Source organism: Leptodactylus fuscus, chromosome 4 (genome assembly GCF_031893055.1).
Source record: "Leptodactylus fuscus isolate aLepFus1 chromosome 4, aLepFus1.hap2, whole genome shotgun sequence".
NCBI lineage: Eukaryota > Metazoa > Chordata > Amphibia > Anura > Leptodactylidae > Leptodactylus > Leptodactylus fuscus.
The window spans coordinates 89,405,683-89,423,235 of record NC_134268.1 but is presented as its reverse complement, the minus strand read 5'-3'; the positions used below and the strand labels follow the sequence as shown (position 1 = coordinate 89,423,235).

The window sequence follows — 17,553 nt, the reverse complement described above, 5'->3', positions numbered from 1 at the left end:
TTCCACTAAACAGCATCTGACTTTCTTCTAAGATGGATAAAATAGTGCTTACCCCCTTGTGACCCTCAATCTCTGTCACAGAAAATCCCTTTCCTGATTACCTTAGGGAGACAGGGTTACTGGCAGGTCTTGTTGGGTTTATAGCAAATCCAAGTATGTTTCAATCATTCTGCTTTAGAGAGTTACTATTAGTGTGGTAAATTCTCAATGACGTGCCAGGGAACTCTGAGAATTCAATGTTTCATGAAAAAAAAAAGTAAGAAAAAGACGTGATAGATTACCACATCCAGGGCCAAGACAGGGTAAAGCAGATAACGTAAATTACATCCACCCCAACCCACCATAGAATCAATTCACAATTGCGGCGAATGGTAGCAAAGAGGCTAAAGAGAATGTTTCAAGTCTCTGGTGTCCTCCTGAAGTTAGTTCTGTCTAAAACTGGTCCATAAGTAGGTTGGGAAGATCTGAGAGTGCAAGGATCTGCCGAATACAGATGGACATGGACAGGCAAGTAGTTATAAACACCTCACATATATAGACAAGAACAAGGGTGCACTCACAACAATACAGAAAATAAACACATTCTCATCATATGCACACCGATATACAGCATATAATACACATATAAAAAATATATATACACCCAGATTCATGCATATCATTTCAAACATATTCACAGATTTTTTTCATCTTTTTCAGATTTTTTTACATACATTGTGTAGTGGCTGTGCCTGACTACTATGGCCGTCAAGTAAATAGGAATTGAAAGATTCTGACATGGACACTACACAGTTCCCCGAGCCATTTACTTTTAGCTCTGTACACTGTATAATGATGGCTATGGAGGTTGAAAACAGCTGATCAGTGAAGGTGCAATGACCCCCAAAATCTCATGTTGATGACATGTCCTAAGCATAGGGTATCACTGTCAAAACCCTCCCCCCTCCAAAGCCCCAAAAAACCTTTATCATACTATGAATTTTGAGCCTGAGTTCATAAGTAGCAGGCACTCTGTGGGCCAAAAATTGTGTGGTCATGTTGTTGGCATGGTATTTAAAATGACTTATAATGTCTGCATGATATTTCTGGTAAATCTACAAATTTACCTGCAGAACCACATGATTATTAGTACCAATACTCAAAGGGACAGTCACAGACAGTAACTCAGACTCATAGGGATAGGTGTGGTCACTAGCACTCATACAGAGAAAACAGTCACTATATATACAGTCAAGGACAGTTGTAACATTGTAACAAGCACACGCACAAATATTATGTTTTTTGGACTATAAGACATACCTCCCCCCCCCCCAAATGTGGGAGGAAAATGAGGATGCATCTTGTAGTCCTAAAAGTAGTGGGTGTGGGGAGGTGTGGCTGGGTCACAGGAGCAGGGTTGTCCAGCTGGCCACAGCCCCATACAACTCTGGGCAACCTTGCTGCTGCAGGGTGGCAGCACCATGAGAGCAATCAGGGAAAGCCTGATTTCCAACCACTTTACATATAGTCTGCCCAGGAGAGGTGAGTAAAAATAACAAAGACTTACGTTCATCTCTCCTGGGCTTCTGACAATCCCCAGCATTCTGTCCTGGGCTCTTCTGGCATGTTATTGAGGTCACATGCCTTAGGGGTCACTGCTGGTGCCTGTGATTGGGCCCTAGCAGTCACCTTGGGAGTGCCAGCGGAATGACATCATTGCTCTCCACATGACCATTGACGCCCAATAACAGGCCCCAACAGTGACGTCTAGGAACTGTGACCTCAGTTGCAAGCAGTAGAGTACTGAAGAAGATGCTGAAGAGAGCCAGACAGAGCAAGGATGCCCAGGAAGGGTGAGAATAAGTGTTTATTATTTTGAATCACTTCCCCTGGACCTCCGATTGTTATACACTGGGGCCTTAGGCATTCTAGATCCCGATAGGTTAAAATAGAGAATGGCTATAAAAACCCTCATTATGAAGTACAAGCAAACTCGGTATGTTCATTTCAATGATGGTTGCTACTGACTTTGAAGTTCTGATCACGTGGCCTCCATAAAAAGATGATCAGAACTGGTATAAGCCAGAGTGGCACAATGTTGCTGCTACTTATGGATGAACCCCTACTTATTGGATGCTAATGAGTCCGCTCGCTTGGCTGATTTCATAACTCTCATTAAAGTGAATGGATGTTACCTTCTGGATGTGATGACTGGAAGTTTTCTTTCCAATCTGGACAGAAGTTGGGGAATCCTGAATTCTGGTGCAGTTCTGAAATGTCAGATCTGCATCTATTGGACATATATGGTATATCTTTCAGAATTGCCATAAATGCATAAATTGTAAATAATCCTATAAAGTGATGTTAAATATGAGAAATATGTCAGCATTCAAAGAAGAAGATAACCTTAGAGGACACCTCACTCAATGTTGTACGTAATACTACATTGCATAGATAATATACTATAAAGAGAAGAATAGTAAGACTCTCCTATGTGTGTGTTACTATACCCCTAAGAAACAAAAACAATCACTTTGTCTAAGATATCTAAAGAAAAAACTATTTCATTTTAACATTTTCCGTGTTTTCAATATCGTAAAACACAAATTGGAAATTGGATTCCCATTTTGGAGAAATCATATCTCTTTGTATCATCTTCAACGGCTTTGTAATGTTGCAAACTCTGCTTTCAAGTGATTTACATTAAAGTCTATTTATTAACTGCAGATTATATAATTGAAGGCTGGAGCTAGAGCCACAGTAGGTACTTCAGTCAAGCACATATATCCCAAGCTGGTGTACTGAGACTGAAGAGGTGGGATGTGTGCAAATTACCATTTAGTTACTTGCAACAAACAAGATGAATGTACATACTATGTGATACTTGTAAATTCGATTCAGATGACCACTTCAGAATGTAAATTACATTTTCTCTTTTCCATTACATTTTTTCCATTAGCTAAAACTGTGGATGTTCAAATAAAAGCCGGCGAGTACATGACCAATATCGTGGAGCAAGCATCTCTCCATTTTTTTGTCACAGCTCGCATTAATGAAACAAAGAAGATAATGGCCAAACAGAAGATTGTAGTATTGAAGGTTCCAGAGCTATGCATTAAGGTAAGAGCCATAGTGCTAAGAAAATCAGAAGAAACCTTGCCATTCTGGCAGCTGCTTATGTTAATAAGATCACCAACCTCATGGGTTGCTGTATGCGTTTCTGTAATGGAGAATGCAAGGTTGTTAATACAAGCTTATTATATATTTATTATATTGACAATGTATATAATGAAGTTTGAAGTTCAATGAGATACTTCAGCTCCATTTGTGTTACACAATACATTAGACGACACAGAGATTGAAGCTTATTTACAAAGAATAAATATAACGTGGCTCACCCGGGCATTAATATTATCATTCTACATCACTGAATCTTGTTGTACAGTTATTTATGTGGCAAGCCTGGATCTGTTGCCATTGTACTTAACAACTGGTATGTTTGACCATAATACTGTGTGTGTTATGACCAAACATTTCCATATTGGTCACATATGTCCATAGTAGACAGCACCAGAATTCCTGTGGTTTGTTCAGATGCAACTTCTGCAAAACTTAACTCTAACATTCAACATGCTAAATGATTCCTGTAGAGTCTAAGGTTCAGTTCACATCTGCATTCAGGTTTCTGTTTAGGGAGTCCGCTTGGGGACCCTCCGAATGGAAACCTATATGCATAAAAAAGCAGATACCGAAGGAAACCCATGGACCCCATAGATTATAATGGAGTCTGGGGCAACATAGTGGCTCCGCTGTCGGCCTCCGCTGTAGTCCATCTTCAATTATGTCAAACGTCACATGACCCGGGACTCAGGCCGGGGTCATGAGACATCAGATGACTAGGCCTGAAGCCTGCCCGGATTGTGGAGAGGTAAGTAACAGTGTTTTTTATGTTTCTTACCTCTCCCAGGCCTCCGATCAATATACTCGGGGGTCTGAAAAGACCCCTGAGTATAATGATAGTGCTTGTGGGGCCTGCGGTGTCACTTACCGATCCCTGCCAGGATCAGTAAGTAAATAGGGCCCATTACCAGCTGGAGTAACTCCAGCCGGTAACAGCCTATTAAAATTAAAAAAAAAACAAAACAAAAAAAAAAAACGCAGCAGTAGCGGCTATCGCCGGGCCCCTAATGTCCCGGTCCTGAGGCAGCTGTCTCTGCTGCTATGGCGGTAATTACGCCACTGTATATATATATATATATATATATATATATATATATATATATATATATACACACACACACACATATAGATAGACAGATATGCAAATATATTGCAATTCACAGTGAAATGACATTATTTACATAGACACTACACAATTATTACAACATTTCCATAATTTTACATTTAGTCTGTGAAATCCCCATAGGCACAATAATGCATCTTTAAATGTGAGTCTGATGGACGGATCTGTCACTTGCTAACTTAATAAAGGAGGACATCAAGTTCTGCTAATACAGATATAACATATCTCAATGCAGTGAGATGCAAACAGTAAAGCAGATGAGTATTCTTATAGAAGTAATTATGATTGAAATGATAATACCATCCTTAGCTTAGCACAGGAGATATTTAATATACATACCACAAACATAATAAAGCACATTATATAGGATTGCAGGTTGCTACCCACTTATAATTAGCAATGATATTATGAAAAATAATTATATTCTCATCAGCGATCCAGCTGCTAATGTAATTTAGTTATTTCATAAAGAAGATGTATATCAGAGAGCAATTAACAGTCCATACCATAGAGTAGTATATATTATAACATCAGCCATAATATTCAACTAATAATATCTAGGCTCCCCTTATGCTTCAGAAGTATTCTGACCCATCTAGAGAAGGAGGCCACAAGACCTCTGAAGGTATCCTGTGGTATCTGCACTAGATGTTAGCAGTAGATATTTTAAGTGTAGAAAGCTGAGAAGTGGGAACTCCATGAATTGGATGTTTTTTAGTACATCCCATATGTGCTAGATTGGATTGGCATCTGGGGCTTTTAGATGCTAATTTAACTCAGCCATCCAATTGGTGATGATGGAGTCATTTGAACAAACAATCCTATCGTCAACATTAACAATTAAACTGTCTGATCAGGGTAAAGTTTATTTGATAAAAATCCAAAAAAAATAGATGCACAGGAAGTCTGTTTAAGTGGCCAACTCAGCCAACTGAAAATTTCCAGCATGGGCAGTCTGTTTTTGATAAACTAAAGTCTGTTTGCTGTATCTGCATGTCAGACATGTGGCCATGTGAAGGCCAAAATGGATGAATTGGCCATTTCAACTGATGAAAATCTAATGTGTAGGGCAAGTTTTTTGCCTTGTTCCTTAAATCATACCTGGACATCTTTTGTAATGAGGGGAAAGATTCCACTGCCGTTAGGCATGAAGGGTGTATTTGTCTGTAACAGTGTTTAGGTTGAGGCATACTTTCTACTTTTTCTCATTCCTGTCTTCTGAGAGCCATAACTTTTCTACTTTTGTATTGATACACCCATATGACAAATTGGTTTTGCTGAGACAAGTTGTATTTTTCAATGGAACCATTTTTAAGTACACGTAATGCATACAAAACCCTTTATTGTTATTTTTTGGTTGGGGGGGGAGGCAAAAAAACCCAGCTGTTCTTTAATTTTTTGGTTTATTTTTTGTGTTTTGATTTTATGTTGCTCACCATATGGTATAAATGTTGTTATGCTAACTTTCTTTTGTAGGTTAGTATGATTACAGCTATGCCAAATTTATAAAGTGGTTTTCCATTTTACTACTTTTATAAAATAAATATTTTATTTTTGCACCACCATATTCTACAAACCATACCTAATTGATCGAGCTATGTACGTGCATTTTTTTTGCAAGATAAGGCTGGATTCACACGATGTATTTTGGCTCGTAATTTGGCATGTAGACGGCCACAAAATCACGGCCGCAAAATAGCACTGCGTATACGGTCCCGGCTCCCATTGAAATTAATGGGAGCGTATATGGCCCTTAAAAGCTCCCGCGGTGTCTACGTGCCAAATTACGAGCTTTTTTGGGCATCCTGCTACAATCACTGCCTCCCATTGAAAACAATGGTAGATGGATTCCGGAAGGAATCTGCTCCAGATTCGGGAGCGAAATCTGCAAATTCTCCGTGTAAACGCAGCCTTACATGCCATAATCACTATTATGATTGGCTTGGATTAACAACTGTGTTGTGTATAATTACACAAGTACATTATTATGTATCCCAATACCTTAAATGCTCTAAGGATGTCTACAAAATAAATAGAGTAGGAACCTACTTTAACATTGCTTGCTGATTCATAAATTGTTAGCTTAGCTTCAAAAAACAAAATGTGGGCCAAATAAAAACACAAACAAAATTAGGTCAGGATAGATTTCGTGCTACCTAAGGCAAAAATTAAAAAGCATAAAGTCTGCGCGTGTACATTTTTCATTGCCTTGCCTAGTTTAAAATTGGAAAGAATTAAGTTCGAGGCGATTTTCCAAGGATAGTAAAAACATGTCTTAAAATTGACTGTTTATTCCATTCTCCTGCAGTTATGCAGAAAGAAACGAAATAAACTGCGTGATGATTATGCAACACATTTGAGAGTACAAAACAGAAGAAACTATTAGATTAAATGTACCTGCCGACATGCTGAGTTTCCGACATCACTGACAGTTTCTGTATTTTCATCAACGGGCTTAGTTGTAATATCCGTATTGTTTACATAATAGGCTAAATATAAAAAGACAAAAAAGGAAAGAGATAAAAGAAAACAGAGATCCTGTTTATGTTGTAGATTGGAAAGTGCACAGAATTTCTATATATAAAAATGCCGCCCCTGATTTCAGAGTATCACTGCCAAAAATGATCATCTCAAATCATGAATGGTATATGGTACCGTTTTTTTTCATCATATTTTAAGATTAGATTACTAATATGCAAGATTTTTCAGTCAGACCAGATTAAAAAGATGGTACATGAGATAGTGGCCTAAAGGACCTAAGTAAGGAGGAATTTCCCCAAAACATTGCATGATATAAGATTGTATCACTTCCGCTCTCGGTGGTATATGTAGCTTTCATGGACTGCTGAGATGGTGTGGCCCTCTGAGAAGGAAACATTGTGAGCCATCATTGTCTGTGTGGCATGCCGGGGGTGATTATATTTATATATGTTTTGCAGTTAACCTAAAATTGAAGTTAAAAAGTACAATTTTCTTTATTAATATCTAGAGATGAGCGAACAGTGTTCTATCGAACACATGTTCGATCGGATATCAGGGTGTTCGCCATGTTCGAATCGAATCGAACACCACGTGGTAAAGTGCGCCAAAATTCGATTCCCCTCCCACCTTCCCTGGCGCCTTTTTTGCACCAATAACAGCGCAGGGGAGGTGGGACAGGAACTACGACACCGGGGGCATTGAAAAAAATTGGAAAAAGTCATTGGCTGCCGAAATCAGGTGACCTCCATTTTAGACGAATAGTGGATTTCAAATCCGGGTCATATGAGAATGTGAACTTTGTGACTATGAGACAGGGATAGCTGTACAGGCAGGGATAGCTAGGGATAACCTTTATTTAGGGGGGAATGTTATTAAAAATAACTTTTTGGGGCTCTATCGGGTGTGTAATTGTGATTTTTGTGAGATAAACTTTTTCCCATAGGGATGCATTGGCCAGCGCTGATTGGCCGAATTCCGTACTCTGGCCAATCAGTGCTGGCCAATGCATTCTATTAGCTTGATGAAGCAGAGTGTGCACAAGGGTTCAAGCGCACCCTCGGCTCTGATGTAGCAGAGCCGAGGCTGCACAAGGGTTCAAGCGCACCCTCGGCTCTGATGTAGGAGAGCCGAGGGTGCACTTGAACCCTTGTGCACCCTCAGCTCTGCTACATCAGAGCCGAGGGTGCGCTTGAACCCTTGTGCACACTCTGCTTCATCAAGCTAATAGAATGCATTGGCCAGCGCTGATTGGCCAATGTATTCTATTAGCCTGATGAAGTAGAGCTGAATGTGTGTGCTAAGCACACACATTCAGCTCTACTTCATCGGGCTAATAGAATGCATTGGCCAGCGCTGATTGGCCAGAGTACGGAACTCGACCAATCAGCGCTGGCTCTGCTGGAGGAGGCGGAGTCTAAGATCGCTCCACACCAGTCTCCATTCAGGTCCGACCTTAGACTCCGCCTCCTCCGGCAGAGCCAGCGCTGATTGGCCGAAGGCTGGCCAATGCATTCCTATGCGAATGCAGACTTAGCAGTGCTGAGTCAGTTTTGCTCAACTACACATCTGATGCACACTCGGCACTGCTACATCAGATGTAGCAATCTGATGTAGCAGAGCCGAGGGTGCACTAGAACCCCTGTGCAAACTCAGTTCACGCTAATAGAATGCATTGGCCAGCGCTGATTGGCCAATGCATTCTATTAGCCCGATGAAGTAGAGCTGAATGTGTGTGCTAAGCACACACATTCAGCACTGCTTCATCACGCCAATACAATGCATTAGCCAGTGCTAATTGGCCAGAGTACGGAATTCGGCCAATCAGCGCTGGCTCTGCTGGAGGAGGCGGAGTCTAAGGTCGGACCTGAATGGAGACTGGTGTGGAGCGATCTTAGACTCCGCCTCCTCCAGCAGAGCCAGCGCTGATTGGTCGAGTTCCGTACTCTGGCCAATCAGCGCTGGCCAATGCATTCTATTAGCCCGATGAAGTAGAGCTGAATGTGTGTGCTTAGCACACACATTCAGCTCTACTTCATCAGGCTAATAGAATACATTGGCCAATCAGCGCTGGCCAATGCATTCTATTAGCTTGATGAAGCAGAGTGTGCACAAGGGTTCAAGCGCACCCTCGGCTCTGATGTAGCAGAGCTGAGGGTGCACAAGGGTTCAAGTGCACCCTCGACTCTCCTACATCAGAGCCGAGGGTGCGCTTGAACCCTTGTGCAGCCTCAGCTCTGCTACATCAGAGCCGAGGGTGCGCTTGAACCCTTGTGCACACTCTGCTTCATCAAGCTAATAGAATGCATTGGCCAGCGCTGATTGGCCAGAGTACGGAATTCGGCCAATCAGCGCTGGCTCTGCTGGAGGAGGCGGAGTCTAAGATCGCTCCACACCAGTCTCCATTCAGGTCCGACCTTAGACTCCGCCTCCTCCAGCAGAGCCAGCGCTGATTGGCCGAATTCCGTACTCTGGCCAATCAGCACTGGCTAATGCATTGTATTGGCGTGATGAAGCAGTGCTGAATGTGTGTGCTTAGCACACACATTCAGCTCTACTTCATCGGGCTAATAGAATGCATTGGCCAATCAGCGCTGGCCAATGCATTCTATTAGCATGAACTGAGTTTGCACAGGGGTTCTAGTGCACCCTCGGCTCTGCTACATCAGATTGCTACATCTGATGTAGCAGTGCCGAGTGTGCATCAGATGTGTAGTTGAGCAAAACTGACTCAGCACTGCTAAGTCTGCATTCGCATAGGAATGCATTGGCCAGCCTTCGGCCAATCAGCGCTGGCTCTGCCGGAGGAGGCGGAGTCTAAGGTCGGACCTGAATGGAGACTGGTGTGGAGCGATCTTAGACTCTGCCTCCTCCAGCAGAGCCAGCGCTGATTGGCCGAATTCCGTACTCTGGCCAATCAGCACTGGCTAATGCATTGTATTGGCGTGATGAAGCAGTGCTGAATGTGTGTGCTTAGCACACACATTCAGCTCTACTTCATCGGGCTAATAGAATGCATTGGCCAGCGCTGATTGGCCGAATTCCGTACTCTGGCCAATCAGCACTGGCTAATGCATTGTATTGGCGTGATGAAGCAGTGCTGAATGAGTGTGCTTAGCACACACATTCAGCTCTACTTCATCGGGCTAATAGAATGCATTGGCCAATCAGCGCTGGCCAATGCATTCTATTAGCGTGAACTGAGTTTGCACAGGGGTTCTAGTGCACCCTCGGCTCTGCTACATCAGATTGCTACATCTGATGTAGCAGTGCCGAGTGTGCATCAGATGTGTAGTTGAGCAAAACTGACTCAGCACTGCTAAGTCTGCATTCGCATAGGAATGCATTGGCCAGCCTTCGGCCAATCAGCGCTGGCTCTGCCGGAGGAGGCGGAGTCTAAGGTCGGACCTGAATGGAGACTGGTGTGGAGCTATCTTAGACTCCGCCTCCTCCAGCAGAGCCAGCGCTGATTGGTCGAGTTCCGTACTCTGGCCAATCAGCACTGGCCAATGCATTTCTATGGGGAAAAGTTAGCTTGCGAAAATCGCAAACTGACAGGGATTTCCATGAAATAAAGTGACTTTTATGCCCCCAGACATGCTTCCCCTGCTGTCCCAGTGTCATTCCAGGGTGTTGGTATCATTTCCTGGGGTGTCATAGTGGACTTGGTGACCCTCCAGACACGAATTTGGGTTTCCCCCTTAACGAGTTTATGTTCCCCATAGACTATAATGGGGTTCGAAACCCATTCGAACACTCGAACAGTGAGCGGCTGTTCGAATCGAATTTCGAACCTCGAACATTTTAGTGTTCGCTCATCTCTATTAATATCCAATGAGCATTTTTGAGTGACTTTATTGTGAGGACTGTCTCCATAACTCTCATAGTCTTCCATAGTCTTCCATATAGTAATGTGCAAATATTTAGGCATGTGTATAAAAATAAAAAAGGAGGAATGCTTTAAAATATATAATTGACAATAGTTTAAAAAAAAAAACATACACACCTGTCCCTGGTGCTCCTGCATCCTCCCAATGCACTCCAGTCCTGCTGCTTGGCTGTCTTCTTGCAGTGGAATTCCTCACTGATTGTGATGTCTTGGGTTCCTTCCCCTGAAGTCACTAAAGTGGCCTCAGGAAGGGACCCAGGGATGTCACAGGTAGTAACGTCCTGTGTCCTTTGCTGAGGCTGCTGATTGGCTTCAGCGGTCATGTGAGGCAGGGACATCTGCAGAAAACAACTGAGCTGCAGGATTAGACCGCACTTGGAAGCACCAGAGCACTGGTGACAGGTGAGTATGTTTTGTTTTGTTTTTTTTTTACCTTTCCGAGGTTAGTTAAAAAATAAAAATTTAGTCTGAAAACCCTTTAACCCCTAGAGATCTCTAATCTGCCTATTTACGTGGCGTTATCTGATATCCTGTGCTGCAGTCACATTAAATAAAGTCAAACACCTGTGATTTACAACTGCTCCTGTAGGAGTAATACGTGCCGGCATCTTCATGCTCTCCATCATACACTGTGATAAGGGAATCTTTTAGAACTTGTATCATCACTTTTATAAAAAAAAAAAAGTAACTGTTTATAGTGATCATAGTAAACTGAAAGAGACTTCACATTCATTGTACTAGCAGAACTAGCTCCTCTGCCAGTTCCTCCTTCACCTATTTCCTGGATGTTTGTTACATCTCAGCAGGGAGCCTAGCTAGAAATAACACAAGCAGTTTACATCCCTCTACTGTACTAAACTACTGGGTAATTTACACATGATCAGGGGTCCAGAAAATAAGCGACGCTGAATATAAAACCTAATTTTTAGTTGAAAAACTTTATAAGTGTGTAGTCCCTAGGATCAGAAGAAATGGAAAATCTCCTTTTAATATGATTATGTGCAATATATATATATATATATATATATATATATATATATATATATATATAAATAATTTTCTTTTTCTTCACATTTTAGAACATTGTTCTACTTCTAACAAAAAAACCTCAGCTTATTTAACAAATCAGGCTACTTATTTCAAGCCTTATGTGTCATGAAAAAACTTGGTAAAATTAATTGAGATATGCATTACCATTAAAAAGATATTGCTGTGTAAAGCAATGCATACCAAAGTGTTAAATTTGGCCTACGAATTGGGGCATCACTGACACTTGGTCCTAAAAGAGTTAAGAATGTTTTTCTACTAATGTGTTTATGTGATTTATAATTTAATGTAGATTGATTCTAATCAAAGATAAAGATTCAGACTTAAAGTTGCATTGTTCTTTTATTCCTTACAATTTAGACAGTTGGAAAGAAGGTGGTTGGGAAAGAACTGACAGTGGTTTTAGAGTTCACTAATCCACTGAAGAAAAAACTCCAGAACGTCATCTTGCGTATCGGAGGTCCAAGTCTTATGAAAACGAAAACTCAGATTTATAGGTAAGTGCTGACACTTTTTGTAAAAGTATACTGTTCTATGAAGATGTTTTGCTGCAAAACTCATCATGCAGCTATATGAATGATTATAGGTATGATTAGTTACTGAGTCTTGCCACAAAAGGGAGTAAAAATGCTTTCCCCGCTGCTATGTAAAAGGGCTCTTAAAAGCTACTTTGGTTAGTGTGCCTCTTGGTGAGAGATTGTTGACTGCTAGCAGAGGCGGATTGGCCATGTACATTCCCAGTGGATCAACTGGAATAGGGACTGCTGGACTGGCAGGCTACCTGCCTTAAGGCCCATCCTTACCCTGACTATTTCTGCTGGGTGCAGTCCATTGGCCCCACGTATACCTTTAGAGCAGAGGCCACAAGGCATTACTGAGAATATTTGTTGGATGAACCTTGATAGATTCAATGCACCAGGTTCACCCAGTGGTTTCACTCCAATCGCACAGGTTCAAACCGAAACTGCTATTATATGATGTATAATATGCTGAAGCCCAGGGGAGATGATTAAACATAATAAACAGTGTTACTCAGCTTTTCTGAGTTCTGGTGAGGACCTTCCAGCCTCTTCTGGACTTAGACATGTTATGAATGGTGTCAGAGATTACTGAGGCTTGTGATTGGGCCTCAGCAATCACATCAGCGTAACCCAAGTGATGTTACGCCAACTTAATTTTGCTATTATACTCGGGGGTCTCTTCAAACCCCTGAATATAATATGCTGAGGCCTGGGGAGCTGACTAGATATAATAAACAGTGCATTTTAGCGTGTGGAGGGGCTACTGTGAGACATTATATTTTGTGGTGGGGCCATTATGAGACATTATACTGTATGAAGGCCACTATAGGAAATGATGCTATGTGAAGGGTCCACTATGGGCCTTCATACTGTGTGAGATATTATATTGTGTGGAGGGGGTCACTATGTGGCCAGTTTGGGACATTATACTGTGTGCACTAGGGAACATTAGTCTTAAAGATGTGTAACATTCAGGCAAGAACCATACTCACCTGTCCACAGTGTTCCAGTGTCTGAGAACCTCGCTGGAGAGGGACCAGTAATGTCACTCACATACACCACCAGTCCCGCTATAGCGACTGCTGAGACTGCAGATTGGCCTCAGCGGTCACGTGAGGTGCATGGGTTCTGGTTTATGTTATACTTGCTCCCAGCCCCTCTGGAATTTGTCCAAATCATGGCCTCTAGATTAAGGAGTCAGTGGACTATGAGTTTGATGTTGGCTGCTGCTGTACTTACAGTTTAATTGCCACCCTGACTCCACTACCTATAACTTTACTTACATAGGACTGCTGCCTTTACATATAAAGCAGGCAGTCCTACTTAGCAAAAATTTGTGATTTTCATAAAGTGAGAAGCAGCAGTTCTGTGTATGGTACAGTTTCAGTTTGACATGGTAATTTCTATAGGACTGCTGACTTTCCCTCCATGTAAAGCAGTCCTCTGCAAATAGAGGGAGAGGCAGCAGGAGTAACATGGAGGAGCTACTCGTGCTAGACCTGCCAACTTGTATTGACTCTGTCTACTTGCACTGTGCCTGCCTATAAAGTGGGACCATTTTAAATATTTTTCTAGGTCCCCTTTCAAGTCCCAATCCCCTATGACTGCTAGACATGCTCCTATAAGCCCTCAAAGACATTCTGACCAGTCTTGAGCAGATACAAATGATGTAATGCTTTATTTTACCTGTTGGGGTGCTGCATGAAAGCTGGACACTTGTTGTGTTACCCTTACAGATGACAGCAGATCACTGTGGGTTCAAGCAGCAGGACACCCATTGATCAGTATATTATCATAAACCCTTCTAGCAATAAGGGATTGTGCAAAGCAAACAATCCCTTTAAGCATCACAAATTCCCTTTCTTACAATAAGTTTAAGGCACTTTAGATGCAAGAGAAGAATCAGAGGATAGAAGCAGTTTATTTAAATAATAATCCCATTTGTGACTACTGTAGGTATTCAAGATGATAAATAACATCTGCCGTATGATGGTTCAGCACATTATTTGGAAGTATTCATCACTATGTTTTCTTCCAGGCAGAAGAATTTTTTTTTATATAAACCTTTTTTATGAAAAAGATTAAATATTTTATTATGTCTTTCTTTTTCTTTATCTGTACTTGACATTTGTGTTACTCATTTCCCCTTTGTGTTTCCCCTCCTGTGTTATTGGTATATTTTCATGATATTATTGCATTAACAAGCAAAGTTTTGAAGTAGTTTTAATATTACATCTTCTGATAAGGACCTATAGAATATCTATGGGTGATTGTTTTTAGAGATGAGCGAACAGTAAAATGTTCGAGGTTCGATATTCGTTTCAAGTAGCCCCTCAATATTCGACTACTTGAATCGAATATCGAACCCTATTATAGTCTATGGGGGGAAAATGCTCGTTTCAGGGGTAGGCAATGTTCGATCAAATTATACTTACCAAGTCCACGAGTGAGGGTCAGGCTGGATCCTCTGAGCAGTCTTCTCCGTGCAGCGTCCCCGCAGCGTCGTCCAGCTCTTCATTCACTCTGCCAGGCATCGGGCCTGGGCAGAGCCGACTGTGCATGCCCGCACTACAAGCAGAGTGAATGAAGAGCCGGAAGACGCTGCGGGGAAGCTGCACGGAGAAGACTTCTAAAGGTAGGAGAAGATCCAGCATTGATTGGCCGACTGTATAGCATTCGGCCAATCAATGCTGGTTCTGCATCAAACTTTTACATTCGAATACCGAGTGGTACTCAATCGAGTACGAGTATTTTGAATACCGTAGTATTCGATCGAATACCTACTCGATCGAGTACTACTCGCTCATCTCTAACTGTTTTATTTGCTTGGGCAATCCACTTTACACCATTAAAATGTCTATCAAAGTAAAAAAAACACTATTGCGTATCGTAATGCTTGAGTAGCATACTATGTTTTACCTAGCACTAGGGAGAATTGTTTCTACTGTCGAAAATTTATTCTAAAATTACCAAGGTTAAAAAATAAAAATCAGAAAATTTGATTAAATTCACTTGTTTCTGCACTTCTCAGACTCTCGCGGCCTTCTGCACTGGTTACTCATTCACAAGTCACTGGTAAATCCATCTGCATAGAAGCAAGGAGGAGGACTGGGCAGTTATGATCCAAATTCAAGAATAATTCAATATTTTACTTTGATTATGATCAATGAATGATTATTTTAGGACACTCCCCTTGACATACCATGTTCTTTAATTTACAGTATATTCCACACCCTGCTATTAAAGTTTGGTTTCGGTTATTCACATATCAGTAATACTGACTGGAGAGTGAACAGTTAGTGACATGTCTTATAGCCAATGGTAGTGTGAGACACTTCGTGGCTAGCCACGATAGGATGCCAATGCAGCATCGGTATTCCGTCGCGACATTGCGCTCCTGATTAGGCCCGAATTAATGATACTAAACAGGAGCTTGTCTCGAGCCGCGGACACTGTCGCTGACTCAGCTGCGGAATATGCAGCAAGATAGGTCATCTCATTTCTTTTTTCTGCTACTAACAGAAAAAAAAGCGATTGTCTCCCATTGAAGTCAATGGGAGCCATTTATGCAGGCGGATTTTGAGGCGGATTCCACGTCAAAAACCGCCTGCAAAAAACTCTGTGTGAACTAGCCCTAAGATTATCAGTTTACTGAAGGATCAGGTTACATAAGTATAAGGAGACATGATGGATGAAGACAGAGCAACTATAGAGAGATGCATGAAGAAATGCTGCTACTTCTTCTACGATGTGTCTTACTATATTGCATTGTGCTTGAGACAACTATTTACAAGTCTGAAACTATTTCACTTAAGAAAGAATTATAATAACCTCTTATTTTGAGGTGTGATACAATTATCTGCATGATATATGTATATACGTGTCAACACATTTATGAAAGTAAATGAATTCACATTATGAAAGCAATGGGTGCTACTGTAACCATAGTCAGTATCAGACTTCAGGACTGGGGCAATAAAGAACCCAGTCTAAGTTAACTGACTGCTGAGCAGGACATTTACATATTAAGAACTCATTGTAGAGGTGTGTGCATTTAACCAATATGGCCAGGTTTCATAAGCTGCCATATGTTGCCACCATACAGATGTGTAACACAGCCAAAAGTTGGTTAAAAACAAGTTCAAGGAGATAAACACTACCATAATTCTTGATCGACCTAGTTGGAATTAAAAACAAACAAATCTTGAGTAGAAAAAAATCTGCCTGGCCCTTTACTGACAAAATGGACCGATCTGTATACATTTTTTTATATTATTACCTATCAGGGTTCTGAACATCCATTCAGTGCCCAATTACATGTGATCATGAAGGGGGACTCCGCTTCCCGACTCACTTTCACGTGTATCTGGCTTTCAAAGGAGAGAAGTGTCCCAAAAAGCTGATACATTCACCACTTAAGGTAGAAGACACCAATATTCCGAGATCACTCACACCTGCCCCCTCCAGTACAGCACTGTGACCATCTATCATGCTGGCATACAAAACGTAACTCAATTAAACTGTTTTCTCTCTTTGAGATTGTGGGAACATTATTAGAAATGAGTGAACACCGTTCAATCGAATAGGTATTCGATCGAATATCAGGCTGTTCGGGGTATTCGTTCCCAATCGAATACCACGCGACATACGCAGTAAAAATTCGTTTCCCCTCCCACCTTCCCTGCCGCATTTTTTGCACCAATAACTGTGCAGGGGAGGTGGGACAGGAACTACGACAATGGAGGCATTGAAAAAAATTGAAAAAACCCATTGGCTGCCGAAAATATGTGACCTCCCATTTATAAGAACCACGATTTGCACAAAGCTCCACTTGACCACCAACGCGTGGACAAGTGCATGCAGACAGGGACGCTACATTTCACTGATGGCACACTGGGTGAATGTAGTTGAGGCTACTCTTATACAGAGTTTTTCCAGTACAGGACTCTAGTCTCCATTCTCTTCACTCTATATCATCCAGCTGAAATATCTTACCTGCACCCCCCTCCCTCACAAATTCACTTGGCAATTGACAATTATGTGCTAATTAGTTGACAGTTTGCATTGAATTAACATTCTGCTTAATTGATCACCTGCTATTGGAAATAACATACACATATAGACATACAGCAAGGCATAACCTTTACAATGAACAAAACCCATAACCAAACACACCAATGAACAAATTCATAACTACACAGTCCTATAATATATATATATATAATTCATCATCACAATTCCAGTAATCTAGACAGGGTGTGCTTTCATACAGGGCCCCTACTTGGAGCTGTTAGAGCCTTTCAGATAAAAAGGTCTATTGCAATTACTCTCTTAAA

General features: G+C 41.4%; 1 protein-coding gene across 1 annotated transcript in view; it reads left to right on the top strand.

The window, feature by feature from the left end:
• The window catches only part of F13A1 (coagulation factor XIII A chain), a 142,289-nt gene that overhangs the window by 123,441 nt on the left and 1,295 nt on the right, over positions 1–17,553 (top strand). The window contains exons 13-14 of the mRNA XM_075270787.1: positions 2,939–3,099; positions 12,057–12,193. Of these exons, the coding sequence (XP_075126888.1) occupies positions 2,939–3,099; positions 12,057–12,193 (298 nt within the window). The remainder of the gene's footprint in view (positions 1–2,938; positions 3,100–12,056; positions 12,194–17,553) is intronic.